Source organism: Engystomops pustulosus, chromosome 3 (assembly GCF_040894005.1).
Source record: "Engystomops pustulosus chromosome 3, aEngPut4.maternal, whole genome shotgun sequence".
Classification (NCBI taxonomy): domain Eukaryota; kingdom Metazoa; phylum Chordata; class Amphibia; order Anura; family Leptodactylidae; genus Engystomops; species Engystomops pustulosus.
In genome coordinates, this window is record NC_092413.1 from 183,202,463 (window position 1) to 183,218,070 (window position 15,608).

General features: G+C 42.7%; 1 protein-coding gene across 1 annotated transcript; it reads right to left on the bottom strand.

Moving 5' to 3' along the window:
- Nucleotides 1–710: 710 nt before the first annotated feature.
- AMMECR1L (AMMECR1 like) lies at nt 711–14,436 on the bottom strand. The gene is made up of 7 exons (XM_072143155.1): nt 14,282–14,436; nt 9,782–10,108; nt 8,270–8,380; nt 5,352–5,466; nt 3,550–3,640; nt 2,399–2,495; nt 711–1,563 (listed from the first exon to the last, which is right to left on the bottom strand). The coding sequence occupies exons 2-7, from the start codon at nt 10,093–10,095 to the stop codon at nt 1,452–1,454; spliced, it is 840 nt and encodes a 279-aa protein (XP_071999256.1). The 5' UTR covers nt 10,096–10,108; nt 14,282–14,436; the 3' UTR covers nt 711–1,451.
- Nucleotides 14,437–15,608: the final 1,172 nt, after the last annotated feature.

Sequence of the window (15,608 nt, forward strand, 5' to 3'; positions counted from 1 at the left end):
CGTACTTCTGAACAGAAATTATTTAGATTTGCATAGAAATAGTTTTATGCAATTTGGGGGATTTATAATGCAGAACAGAGCAAAACTTCAAGAATTGTTAACATGAATTGCAGCCTAATCTGCTATGAGGATCTGATAGAGCTGAGTAGCTTGACATACTATAGTTTTATAGGAAAGATCCAGTATAAATTCTACTTTATTCTTTGCTCCATCTAAGCTTAGAAAAAGTCATGGGGACCGTTCTATTACTGAATGACTGCTTTCTATTTACACCATCATTAATGGTCACATAGGTCAGCACTTCCTGCTCTATAACATGCTGCATGCAGGTAGGACACAATGTAGAATCTGCTCAGCTTCTACTGTTCTATAACATCCTGCCTGCAGATAAGACACTGTGTACAATCTGTCCAACTCCTCCTGCTCCATTAGATACTGCCTGTGGTTAGAACACCATCTACAATCTGCTCAGCTTCTACTGATCTATAACATCCTGCCTGCAGATAGGACACAGTGTACAATATGACCAACTCCTCCTGCTCCATTAGATACTGCCTGTGGTTAGGACACCATCTACAATCTGCTCAGCTTCTACTGCTCTATAACATGCTGCCTGTAGTTATTCCATCTGCTCAGCTCTATAACATGCTGCCTGCAGATAGGGCACTACGTACAATCTGCTCAACTCTTTCTGCTCTATAACACACATACTGCAGATTACAGTGCATTTTCATGGTGTAACATTTAATACCTGGAAGCTAAGGCCCCTACGTAGAGGAATTTCATATACTGGCAAAATAATATCTGCTTCTGGAAATTGCTTTCAGTGGGTCATGCTTACAGCTCAAGACTAGTTTTGGTCTGTTGTAAGTAGGGATCAGTTCACATCTCCAGGTGTTTCATCTGGTTTTTGCATTAGTTCTTAGCCAAAACAAGTTGTGGAGACTTCACAGCAGTAAAATAAGCTGGAAAGATTTGCACCTTCCCTGTCTGTTTGGCCACACTTGGTTTTGGCTCACAATAATGCACAAAGACCATTCTGGAACTAAGGGAGCAGATGTCACAAAGTAGGCCTTATTCTTCAGGTTAAAAAAAAAGATATATTAATATATGCAAATATATAATTAAAAAAATCAATATAGAATGTAAAAACCTAAAAGTGCGTTTTTCCGGGGTGAGTTACCCCAAACACTGTAGGGGTTGAAGGAGACTGTAATTTCGCATTGATCTCTCCCTCCCACTCTAGGTCCCTGGAGTGAGTGGGGTGAGGTAAGGCTGCTTGTGTCTGCAAGTCTCTGGGCAATGCGCCCTCCTATGGTAAAACTCATAAGATGGTGCAGTAGTATAGGTAACTGGACCAGGAGGAGGGGGCTGAGGAGGAGTCAGATGTCAGGAGGTCACAGGCATTGCCGGCGAGCGGGGGGCAGGGCTGCGGTGTTGGCAGCGCTGTGTCAGGAGTAATGCGTATAATGAGGCAGTGCATGCACAGTGCCATTTTGCTGTGCATTCTGGCGGGAGGCCATATATTCTGTGTAGCTGATTGTCACCTTCTCACTGCGGTACCTGCATAAGAGAACACAGTGTTACACTATGACACAAAGAGGGACATATGCAAAGAGTAACCTACTGCTATCACTAAACTGGAGGGACAAATAGTGGCTGAGAATTCATCTACATTATTATCCTGCAGCAGCCTGTGACTGCATTCTTCCTCTGCTCCGCACCACTGATGTGCCATTCATGAACGACAAGAGATGGCTCACTTAACCCCGACCCTTACCGTCTCACCACGGGTTAAAAGTGGTGTGGCTTGGGGTGATTGACTGGCCTGAGGCTCCCTTTTATATATTTAATAGGGAGCCGTTCAGGAGCTGGCTCTTCTTAGTGAGCGGAGCCTAATGAGCCAGCTCCCTAAGAGGAGCCGTAATTCCCATCACTACTCCACACCATGCCCCTCCTGGATGAGTCTGAAGGAGAGGAGACTGACACAGGTATACAAAAGCTGCAGCTGCCCTGGGACTCATCACACGCTCCTGGCAGGGAGTCAGGTAATGTGAAATAAAGTTTTATAAACTTAGTATAGTATAAGCTATTGGAACATGTCAGCAGGTTAAATGACATTGCTAGTGACAGGTTTGCTTTAAATGTATAAATAAAAGTAAATAAGGATCTTTTTTTTCTATCAAGGTGATAAGTCTTCACCACAGCAGTCAGTTTGCAGCAAGACAGCTGTGGGCCCTATAAGTATAAGTGACAGCTATCCTTTCTATTCCCAGATATAGGGTAAGGAGTCATGGGGTATAAGAAAGTCACCCTTCAGCATGCAGAACTTGCCTCACTATAAAAGAGGGTTTTCTAGATGAAACCCTTCCTAGGAAATACATATGACGCTGCTCACCTTGTGAGTTTGATGCTTTTCCTAAATTCGTTAGTAATGGGAGCTTTGAAGCCACCTTTCCTGAGCAGAGAATCTATTGTCTGAATGTGATCCCAATCTGAGAAGAGATGCATACAGAGAAATACAGACATCAGGAGCCTTCCAAGGTACTTACCGTATATACTCGAGTATAAGCCATGTTTTTCAGTACAAAAAATGTTTATACTCGAGTCAAGAAAAAAAAAAAAAAAGTCAAAGGTCACCTTTCCAGCAAACCGGGCAGGTCTTCTCTTCTTCCATCGGCAGGTCTGTGCAGCTATGACTTCAGCCGCCACTGACATTGTGTGCGCCGGCCAGCCATGTGTACGGACCCGGCCCTGACCTGGAGCTGAAGCAAGTAGAGGACCTGCCCTGGGCGTCGGAAATGTGAGTACTCAGTTTATTTTTTTTGTGCTGGGCAAACTGAGGACTGGCTAGCTGTATACTACACGAGGCTGCCTAAATACAAAGAGGCTGGCTGGCTGTATACCCCAGGGGGCTGGCTGGCTGTATACCCCAGGGGGCTGGCTGGCTGTATACCCCAGGGGGCTGGCTGGCTGTATACCCCAGGGGGCTGGCTGGCTGTATACCCCAGGGGGCTGGCTGGCTGTATACCCCAGGGGGTTGGCTGGCTGTATACCCCAGGGGGTTGGCTGGCTGTATACTGGGAGGCTGTGACAAATGCATTTCCCACCCTCGCCTTATACTCGAGTCAATAGGTTCTCCCAGTTTTTGGTGGTAAAATTAGGTACCTTGGGTATATACGGTACATTAGAGTTTCATCACAATTAGATATGTGATTGTTAGACAAGGGCATGTTTTAAGATGTAAGGCTAATCAGATTTCCATAGGGCTTACATGTTAGGCGGTGTTCACATATAAGGACACATTTAAATAAAACCCGTGAAATACACTACTCTGAACACAGATGTCAAGGGCTTACATATAAAGAGAAGAAATTTCAGGGGTAAAGTTTAATAAGGAATAGAGAATTATCAAGCTTTTCACCATGATAGAGAGGAAGGGAGTTTATCTGTGGAACCCCAAACCCATGGCTTCGACAGGGCGACCCAGTTCCACCTCCCCGGCACCTACTCACAAGCCACCATAACAGTTTTAGGTTATACAAGTACCTTGTTCCTTGGCTACTTCTGGTAGGTAGGTGGCTGTGCGTTTTACCCCCTTTTCATTCACAAATTCAATCCGGATCCCATGGATTCCAACCTAAAACAAAAAATATATAAATTAATACTATTCTTCAAGACAAGTCTGTTACAACATTACATTTACTGTATAGTTATGTATCTGCATGGGCTGGTACTTATACAGATGTAGATATCACACATGACCATATGATATAATTAATGTGTAGGTTATATCCTGACGTTTATAGGAACTGCGGGTACATAAACTGTTCATTGCTCAAATCGGTCATATGGCTCTCTCTACATATTATACGTGATACATAATGTCACTATATATTCTAATAGTAATTAACAAATAATCCTACTACTTTTAGAATACAGTTAAAAAGTATTTATCATTAAAGCATGGTTATGTCTATGTGCTATAACCCACATAACAGTGTTAGACTACATGTACAGAAACGGGTATTTTGGCTGCGTTTGGACTACAAATTATAGCGCAGGTCCTATTCTTGCTGGTGTTTGCAGCTCCAGGAGTCTTTTCTACTGTTATTGGCATGTGAGCACCTTGTATGCAGATGACACACGGGCCACAAACAATGGACTATGAGTGAGATGTTTGTGGCCTATGAAAAGGACACTTACGGGTGCAGATAGGCTTGGACCTCATGCACGACCGTATTGGGGGCTGTGATATGGTCTCACAATTTGCAGCTTTATCACGTCTTCCATAGAGGTCAATGGCACCTGCTCACGGTGCAGCGAGCACACAGCTTCTCACATTTCCTATATTTTGCCGGAATGTGGCGTTTGTCCACTGGAGGGGGCATCTATTGAGCGCCAGAACATCATGTGATGTTATCCCTGCATTATATCAGGTGCGGCACAGCTTGGTATAGAATTGTGCTAGATCCCATGCCAGGAATTGGTGCAGGCTATAGTAAATGCAGCCCCACAAGGCACAATCCACACCCACTTGGAGTAAAAGTGGCATAGGGGGGGCAAAGGGTTCATTGTACATCAGTTTATATTTGCCCAATTTGACATTTCGTTTCAGATTCTATTTTAAACAGTTTGGGACACAAAGCAAAACATCCACAGATTACACATTTATTATAAACCCATAAGAGTAGATCATACTGGATATAGGTCTGGCAACAATGGTGTGGACATAGTAGCATACATATAGTCACCCTATTCCATTTACTCCTGTGCTTTGCGTTCTCACACCGCAGAATTAGGGGTTGTCTGGGAAGTAAAATGTGTGTAAGTGCCCCACCTAGGACTCTAACACTGCTCCTTAGCGCCTGTAAATATTTTATTCTTACAGCATCTCCATTATCGTGTTAAAACACACACACAATGGGGGAGATTTATCATCAGGTTTCTGAGGTAAAACTGTTCTAGTTGCCCATTTAAAACAATCAGGGCTCAGCTTTAATTTTATAAAACGCTGTGGGAAAATGAAAGCTGAGCTCTGATTGGTGGCCATGGGCAACTAGAACAGTCCTGCTCTAAGTGACTTATGATAAATCTCCCCCAATATCTTTTAGACTGTGTTATGAGGACACCATCTTCCAGATATTTTATAAACCAATAAGATCATTTCCTTCATGTTACACCCTAGGGTTCTAATTGATTTGGTTTTCCGATTGGTTTCTGGCGCCTCTGTAAAACTGCAGAAGAAAATGAGTAGTGAGAGGATGCTCATTTTTAGCAGTGATGACGCGACTATGCGAAAAACTGAACAGCCCTTGCAGTATTAATTTAAGTCACGTGGAACGTTTTACCTCCCAGTCCAGGAAATCGCCTACATCCTCAAAGTTGGTGAGCAGAGACACGGAGCAGGACAGCTTGGGCAGCTCCTCACGGGTTAGAGGAGGGAAGCGGCTGTCCTTAAGGGCACTGCAGGTTGACAGGAATATAGGTTTTTATTGTAAATAATACAAAGACTACAGTTATGGAAGGCAAAATGTGTATAACACACGTCACCATTGACTTTTTATCGTGAACCTGTCATGTTGAATATAGTTGTGTCACATTATAGATTCAGTATAACTTGTCATTTATTGATTGAAATCCCTTTTTATGCTTAGGAGTCCATGGGGTGGTGATACTGAAAGATTTACAGCCTACATTGTGCATACAGAGATAATAGGGCCACTTCACTCCTGAAAACCAAAATTGAGATTTAGATGAATACATTACAAGCTATACTGCTACAGTGATCTATAAGCATGTCCTGCTCTATAACATGCTGAAATAGACTGCATATTCAACGCGGCAGGTTTCATTTCGCAGTGTATATCAATCCAGTATGTCCACTGTCCACACAATAGTCATAGGAAATACCCCTGGAAGTAGAAGAATGCTAAACTGTCCAATGAAAAAGATACAATTGGAGTGGAATCTTAGAGAAAACTGCACATATTACGGAAAATCCACAGTCTAATACAGTGGCTTTGTTGTGTATGAGATTTATAGCAATCTCATACACAGTGGTGTAACTAGAAGCCGATGGGCCCCAGTGCAAAGTCTGTGCCAGGCCCCCGACTATAATGTATGGTATATAGTAATAGTCTTCTCATACGGGAAAGTGACACCATAAGGGCCCCCTAAGCCTCTTGGGCCCGTGTGCGACCGCAACCTCTGCACCCCCTCAAGTTGTGCCCCTGCTCATATACATATTACAGAAATAATCTGCAGCAGAAACTATTTAGCCCGGCAGATTTTCATTTGTCATTATATTATATTCCTGCCGATGCCCAGGGGCGTCATTTTTCACACACTTTTTTGTGCTTTTAAAGCATTTTCAATCCGTTTTTCATGCGCAGACAACGCCCATAAAAAACCTCATGATTGTGGTCTAATTTTTTTATCTAAAACTTGTGCAGATATCCTCCATCATTTTACATTTTGTTTTTTGCATCAAGTGGATGGACTTTGTATAAAACCCATCCATAATGCTGGTACTGTAAATCATTGTTGGTTACCCATGAGAGATATAACAGCAGCTAACCTACATAATTGTTTGAAAGGAGTAAATTGGGGGGTTATTGTGCACCAGTTGTGATACTCCCCCCATCGGTGCACCCATATATAAGAGGCTTCAGTGTAGGATGCTGCTATAGCCTGGCGTGAGCAAGTTGAAGCCCACTGTCCCTCCATGCCCAAGGATAGGTTTCCATTTGCACCGATTTTAAGAAAGGCTCTGAGTCCCCATTCTGGCGAGCCTAGGGGTCTACTGACAATATCTAACCGTCCTTTAGATAGTTGGTGAATGGCGATTGTGGCCCAAAAATGTTGCTATTTAGCTACAAGAAGCAGTTAAAATACAACACATAGTAAAGGTCAGATGAATAACGCAAACCTAGGAAAGAACGTGCAAACTGCGTGTGCATGTAATTTTAAAGTGTTTGCGCCAGGTTTGTGTTGCATCTGAACTGTGTTCGACAAGACAGAAAAAATGTGCACCTGAGGCACACATGGCGTTTTGTTTGCATTTAAAGCATGTATTTTCAAACAGCTGCAGAGGAGATTTGCCCAATTACATTGTTTACAACATTGCCTTTACAAAGCACAAGTGTTAACGCAATGTTAACATGCACGTTAATAAAGCGTTGACAAATACATATGTTAACATTGCGATAATGCGTGTGTTAACAACGTGTTAACACATGTTTTGTAAACACAATGTCGACAACAATGTAATTAGGCAAATCTCCTCTTCAGCTGTTTGAAAACGCATGCGTTAAACGCAAACAAAACGCAACGTGTGTGACCGCAGCCTAAAGGGCTGTTAGGTGGTTAGTCATACATGCACCACAATTCTGTATGACGAGCGCCACATTTTGCCGCACCCTGCACACTGTTTAATCAGTTTGCACTGATAAAATGTGGGCCATTGTGTTTGTACCTTATTTTACAGTCTTTTTTTCTGTTAGGGTATTAGGTTGAAGCACAATCTTTTCTGAGCTGTGGAGACTTGGCAGGACTATACTATGTTTGACATCTCTTAAAACATAAAACCCAATTCACACACCAGATGATATCAGCTCACAACAGGGGGCACGTAAAGGGACAGTCCTCTCTGCGTCCCACGACAATAGACAGCATTAAAAGTAGTGCATAGCAAGCAATCTGACACGTTTCTGACCGTCAAGGTCCTAAGGACTGCTATGCACTACTTTTATTGCTCTACTGTATATGTGACAAATAAAGCTGGATGTCGATTTTGCAAAGACGGTGGAGTGCCCACTTTTCTTCTGAGGTATTGTTCATCTATTTCTTAAAACATGTCAGGAGATTTGCTGATCAGGGTGATGACCCTGTAGGGTGCGGTCACATGTGGAGTCTGTGATGCATTTTTACACATGTCATCATGCATTTAGCTGGATTGAAATTTTTCATTTTTCTTCATTGCTGGAAGTGTAAGCAGCTGTGAAAATGCTAACACGGCTGCTTACACTTCCAACAATAAAAAAAAATAATACTTTTAATCCAGCCAAAACGCATGTAAAAACACATCACAAATGCCATGCCACTCGCTCTCCCAGCAATCAAGAAAATAGACACGTTACACCCCTGGTCACCAGAATCCACTGTTCATGTCAAGTCAGACAGTTTTGTAATTGACAGAAGCTTTTCAATAGGATTATCTATATATGCAGTTATTGTGCTCAGTAAAAGTTAATGTTGCATAAAGTACCTTGTTAAGGTGTATTCCCTGAGTCCTGAGTGTAAGTTCATGGCGGAAAAAGTGCCAATACAGCCACGAAGACGCTTGTCACGCCCAGCCTTCCATGTGACAAATAGAGGGCTACAGGTGAGGAAAAAAGATACAGTATGATAAAGCACAGGATAAAATATAATACACCGGGGAGAACTGTATAAAAGAAAAACCTGACACCAGGCGAATGGACACACACACACATACAAAGCTAACACCGGCCAACATATTTATACTTCCCTCTAAAAAAATAAATGTTCATGGAAGCCTTATTATTATTATAATATCTTCTTCTACGAACGTCTATGATTTAATGGAGGACATGGGGACAAATCATCTTTTGAAGGGGATTTCCCACTATATAAACTTAAAGGGAACTTTTCATCTACTTTTATCCCAGTAAACTAGTAGCCCCCTCATGTAGGGTATGAAATGTCCTATCACTCCTTTATGTAAAATCTCCAAAGTCAAGGGAAAATGAGTAGAAAATGGTCATCTTTAGTCAGGGATGAGTCAGGCTCAGAGGCTGGAGAGGGAGCGTTACTTTAGATTCTTATATCTTGGGTTTTATAGCAGCTAGAAGTATGGCAAAGCAGAGAATATTTGAGGAGGATTTATCATACACCAGTACATGGTGCACCAGTGTATTATGTTCCTCCTACTGGATCTATCCAAAGGTTCTGGCCTCCTGATAAATCTGGCAGGGGTTGTGCCGTGAGCAGTTCTATGCCAGGTCCACGTCACCCTTCATGCCCACTTGGGTGGCGTAAAGGGGTAAGCAGGCCCAATTCCTGGCCGTAAGCCTATTTCAGGACTTGTAACCAGAAAACTGCCTACAAGCCCTGATAGATCCTACCCCTTGGACTTTCAAACCGCACCCAACGTAAGGTTGGAACTGGATCTTTATCTGAAGCCAGCATTCCCAACTATGTTTTACCTGCCATATCTCCAGTTCTGTATATCCCAGAACCACAAACCTGGTTTGTAAAAATTTTTTATTGTCTTCTTTAATAAAATACCAAAAAAACGTGGTTTTAGCTTTTGTAGAGCCCAGGATATTGGTATCTGAATTAATGTTCCCTCTCCAGCCTCCGAGCCCGACGCACAGACTTTGGATGAGATTTTTTAAAGGTAAACAGGTGAAATCTCACATAAAAAGAGACAATTCTAAAAGTACGATTCATCCTCTACTTAAGGAGGCTGCTAGTTTAAGGGGGGGGGGTGTAGGTGACTGGATCCCTTTTAAGAGTGGATTGCTGAGGCCTGACCGCCGGAAGGGAGTCACCAAGTGCCCTACATGAAAGAAGCAATGTTGTGCAAAATTGGCCAGTGCTTCTTTCATTTTTATTTTTTCCTTTAAGAGATGTGGATTTTTATTACAGACTGGCAGCCAGAATGTTGTTTGTCCCAGTGTGAATTGTAGTTGAAGGGTAAACCTTTATAAGCATTGTATGCTGCAGTGTGTGATAGGTCTATAAGCTGAACACTTACTAGGGGTCATTGGTGAAACGTGGCAGACGTGGCTGTGGGAAGCCATGCAGGTGACAGTAAAGAACATCAAAACAGTAGCAGCCCATTTCAGCTGTCACCACCAACTGCTCCCTTCCGCTTGTGATCCCATTAGGGCGGGAGAGTGGGGTGAGAGCACCTGGCCCCACCGTTTTGTCTTCGTGGGGTTGGCAGTTATGTGGGACTGGAGGCTGAACACTGCCAGCGGGAGAGGGGCACAATTTGGGCTTTTTCACTCCGCAGCAGCCTGAAGATGGCTTATTCTCTGTTGTTGACACGCAGCGTCTCTTCCCCATTCTGGGATACCCCCTGCAGGTAACAGACAATGTGTAAGCTCAGCTTGCTCTATCCAGATTTTACATGTTAGGACAGTCACATCGCTTTATGATGATGAGATGCTTTGGGTAGATACAACTTTAATATGTAATAGTTCTAAAATTTTCCAAGGTAATAAATTATCTATATTACCTTTATGGTAACAATTGCAGCAATTGGTGGCTTGGATTGATTTATTTGCTGTCATGTGAACATCCGTCTGAATGTAAAGGTTAAGCCTAAAGTTACCATCAGGCATTATGGAGGCGCCAGTGTCTATTCTGTCGCTGGCACAAATAGTAAAGGGGGTGTTTTATGCAGGGAGAGCTTGACTTCAGTGCTAAATTCTCCTCCTCCTTGATACAACTAATTCACATCTCACTTCTAAGCTGATTTTCTGGATGATGCCACCAAACAGGACCATGAAAGAAACATTATCTGAAAGGTGTTCAGCTGCATGACAACATACTAGTAGTGGTTTATTAGGTCAATATCAATATATTTATCCCTTTAAATTCACGCCTAACTCCAGGTCTTAAAGGGGAACTATCCATAAAAGAATAACCAACACATCAAGAAGGTATAATGTACTCTATCTGCTAGGAACCATCGCAAACAACCACAACGCTCATAGATATTGTTTTATATGACAATGCAAACATGTACTGATACTAAAAATAGAACAGAATTACAAAAATACAAACAAAAAACAATCATTATCAAACTTCAATGACAAAAACACAGAAAAGTTGCAACACTCATTTAACCCATCTAGAGTGGAATGTATCCAAAATATTTCTTGTTGTAGCAGGCAGCGCCTAATGCAGTCAGTGCTGTTTATCTCAACTTCATAAATCATACACTTTATGTTTCAATTCATGAGAATGTTTAGCCACTGTTGTCTCACCATAGTGTTTTTTTTAGTGGTCTCATGTGTCTCTTTCCTTGTCTTTATTCATTTTAGCCTCAAAAGACTTAAATCGCTGAGCGATGCTCGTTCAGCCTTAATTTCACAGGGCGAGTGGTCTCCCCTACATATATTTTACCACCGGGACATTTCTACAAGTACACCACATTGCTTGAATTGGGTGAGTCCTCTTTATACACACATTAAGTTTGCTGAATATTGCAGCAAACACCCATCTCTAACACCCGAGGTCAGTGCTAGCATAGTTTGCAGCTGTTAACCCCTGGATTGCCGCCAGCAAAGACAGTGTGTGCACCCAAGCCCTCTCCCCCCACCCCGCAGTCCCAGGCCACCCATTACGTGCTGTGATCAGTGCTATTTTGAAACAATACATCCTGAGCTTACTTGAGGCTAGAGGAGAAGGTGTGAACAGAGGTGGATAATCATTGGTGCTCCTGGTCTGGGCCCTGCAATTCTTCCTACTTAGTGGACCCTGGAGGAAAGCTACAATAATAATCCCAATTTCTCCTCCCCCTGTCTACTGTATTGGTGTCCTCTGGATGATGATACGATTGAAAGCTGTGACAAAGCAGGGAGCAATAAGTCACTGTTTAAACTGCTGTGTTGGCACTGTGTGATAAGTGGGTTTTTGTTGTAGTTTGGGCACTTGGTCACTAAAAGCTTCACCATCACTGGCCTAGGGGATCATGAGTGGGTGACGGACAGTGGGTTCCCCCACCATTGCCAGGTTCCAGGTCTTATGTTATACTTGGTGCAGTCACACGCACCGCTAGTACGGCGTTTACGTTGTTTTAGCGCACATGGGTGGGTCTCTACCTGATCGCATGTATGTTTCTATGGAAATGCATGTGATCAGTAACCAGAATCCGGTGCATTAAAACAATGCAAGGTAGAAGGTAGGTTAATGTCTTTTGAGACTTTGAAAGATATGTTTAATATAAATGACCAAAATTTTTATAATTATATTCCGTTGATTCACAGAATAAAGTCTAGGACAGTGGTGGCGAAACTATGGCACGGGTGCCAGAGGAGGCACTCCGAGCTCTTTCTGTGGGCACTAGGGCCATTGCCCCAGCACACCAGACAGGAGTCAAAGAATCTCCCTGCAGTTCCAAACAACTTAAAAGATGCTGCTTTCAGTGATATTTTAAAGTGAAGCGTACATGGGACTGTAGGAAGAGGGAGAATGTGTAGACAGGACCAAATTATCTTTGGAGGACCTCCTGCTGGCCCCATGATTCTCTTTGTACAGAGGGACACTGGAATAAAGCTGCAATGATGCAAATTTTCCATCTTATTTTTCTACTATGTTGGTGCCCTCAGGAGGCCAGTACAATTGAACGTTGTTGAAGAACAGGGAGCAATAAGTTACTGCTTTATTTTTGGTTGGCACCTCGCAATAAATGAGGGGGCTTTGGGGTTGCAGTTTGGGCACTCTGTCCCTAAAAGGTTCACCATCACTGGTCTAGGAGATAAGAAGAAGACACTAGAAGTTAGGTATTATCACGTAATAGATTATTTTGCAAAGCTTAATGGCGGGAAGAAACTATTATCTAAAATATATAAATATATAATCACGAACTTAAAAAATGTAGAGTTTCACATAAGTAGAAGTAAGTGGGAAAGGGAAGTCGGTATATTATCAACAAAACAATGGTTAAGTATATTTCAAAACATGAACATAGTTAGCTCCAAATCAATCTGGGTAATTCAACTTAAAATTATATGTAGACCCTATTATCCCCCTGAGGCGGTAAATATCTTTAGGAAGACACACTCAGAAAAGTGCCTAAAATGTCAGGATCCAAAAGCGGACTTTCTCCACATGATGTAGAATTGTGTAGAAGTTTTAGAATTTTGGGAGGAAGTACACACGGAGGTCTGTCGAGCAACGAACTTGAGGGTCCCTATGACTCCTGATGTTTTGGTGCTTGGTAACACGAGTGATATTGTTGGCCCTATACAATTAATTAGATGGGTGGGGATGGCATTACAAGTAGCACGATGTACAATTGTTTATGTCTGGAAGTCCCCGAAAAAGCCTAATATAGTAGAGTGGGAAAATAGGCTAAATAAAATAAAAAAAGTTTGAGGAGATTAAATTTGCAGACCTAGGGAAAGGTGAAATCTGGCAGAAAAAAATGGTTATGTGTGAAATAGAGCGGAATTTCTTCTTCTCCTTTTTTTTTTTTTTTTCTTGACTGAGGGAGGGTGGGAATAGGGGAGGCATGGGCATTGTATTTCAATATATGATAAGACATTTATTGCATTCAGAATTGGATATCTGTATTGATAATTCTATATTGAATGTTAATGTTTAAATACTAAGGTTAGAATTAACAGTTTATAACTGGAAATATATAGTGTTTAGACTATTGCAGACTACAATAACATCGATATTTCACAATATGTATGTGATATAAACTGTATATATATCTCTGACAGTGAATGTCTTCGATAATTCTTGTTTTTATTAATTTTGTATGCATAAAATATTAATAAAAAGATTTAAAAAAAAACAAAAAAAAAAACAATGCAAGGCACCGAATTCTGGTTACCGATTGCTTGCGTTATAGGCCAGGGCCCGTCCCAATACTCTGCATTTGTGAACAACTCGCCCAGTGAAACACGACCGTGTTCCGTCTATGAATGTGCTGACCCGATTTCAGGGACCCAATACAGAACAGAGGATGGCGCTTTAAACATCAGAGTGATATGTGATGACCCAGTTTCCACCTGAAACAACAGCAGCGAACAGTTATAATGATTACAATGGGATCCGGGTGGGCACACGGGATTCTGTGACCCATCACAGGCGTGTGCCGCTGTCACTGAGAGGAGTCCTTATTTCCCCTGCAGATACTGCTTTCTATAATACAGATCCATGTCATGCACTGACTGGCCTGGTCCTCCAGAGGCGCCCTACACTTTGCAGAGCCTTTATCTAATAGAGGGGGGTTCCTAGTAGGGATCCCCCAACCACTTATAACATCACAGTCTCCAGTATCCATGACTGGTTCATTAATGCATTAGAAGAACTCTGATACATGTATATGTAGGGTGAGACATGGCCCAGCATTGTCTGACAGCTCATTACCATATATCATAGCGGGTTGTCGTCGGGGTCGGATGCCTCATTAGTGATGACAGCTCACATCTGCACATCTGTTATAGATGAATAATGTCTGGCTGGCAGCTTACTGCACATCTATAATGTCAAAAGATATACAAGGTCTCACCCGCTCCACCCAGTGCTGGTTCCGGTTCCTTTTTTCTTCCACCCCCCGGGCCGGATTCTGCCATCCGCAGCCGAACCGAACCGGCCGGTAGATGCTAGAGCCCACAGAGAGCTAAAGGACCTTTGATGATGTCATCACCATGTGGTCTATCACGTGCCGGGGAGATGCGAGCCTCCAGGCTATGCCTGATGAGTCAGGACGTGAGCAGAGAGTCCTTCACAGCAGAGCCGGGCGTGCGTGTCCTAGAGGCGCCGCAGAGCCGGGTGTACGAGTCCTAGGTGCTCCGCAGAGCCGGGTGTGCGAGTCCTAGGGGCGCCGCAGAGCCGGGCTTGCGTGTCGTAGAGGCGCCGCAGAGCCGGGTGTGCAGCTGGGTGTAGGCGCCTGTTCACATCTCAGTTCATATTTCATCAGTTTTTCTCTGCATCGGTTATTGTAAACTGAAACCAGGTGTGGAGGTTACACGGAGAGAAGGAATAATATTACATCTGATAAAAAAAAAAAAGCTGAATGTTAGTGCAGTGCGTGGTGTGTGCATACAGCGGAGTTGTCTGTAGTCAGCCATAGCATTATAGCTAGATTATATATATTTTATTATAATTATGGTGGGATATGTTGGCACAGAAATCAAATTAGGCCTCATTCACACGCCTGTCTGGGGGACATATATATATATATATATATATATATATATATATATATATAGCCCCATTTATGTCCCCATACACGGCAATTGTAGTGGTGCCACACGTGTCGGGCTAGCATATGTGTGTGTGCATATACCCTTACCAAGGTACTACGCCACAAAATGTAGGACATTTTCCATATATTGCATTGAGTCAAATAGCAAAATTATACCAAAATGTGCGACAGAGTTTTAGACTGCGGCACTTGATTTAGCTTAAAGTTCCAGATGTGGATGTCAGAAAAAGTCATACACTTTTACACAATCGTGGTCCAGAGAAGGTGGAGTCAAGGGGTTGCTTTAACATTTTAGACTTGTGTGCAATATTTGAGATTTCTCAAGAAACTACAGACTCGCATGCCTCAACCACTACGATAAATCAGGCAGGCCAAAATAATTCAAACGTTTCCAGACTTAAGATAAATGCCACCGTGTGTGCTCACCATACCTGTGACCAGGGGCCTTTGACCTGTATGAGGGCTGATCTCGAGAACGGTCATGTGCATGAGACCTTAGGCTCTAGGTTGGCACAGAGAAAAGGACATGTGGTCCACACAGTAGAGGAAGTATGGACCGGTTCTGTGACCAGACGGGGTCTAGAGGCAAGCGTTTTATAAAAGTAATCAGTAATACACAATGGCCCAT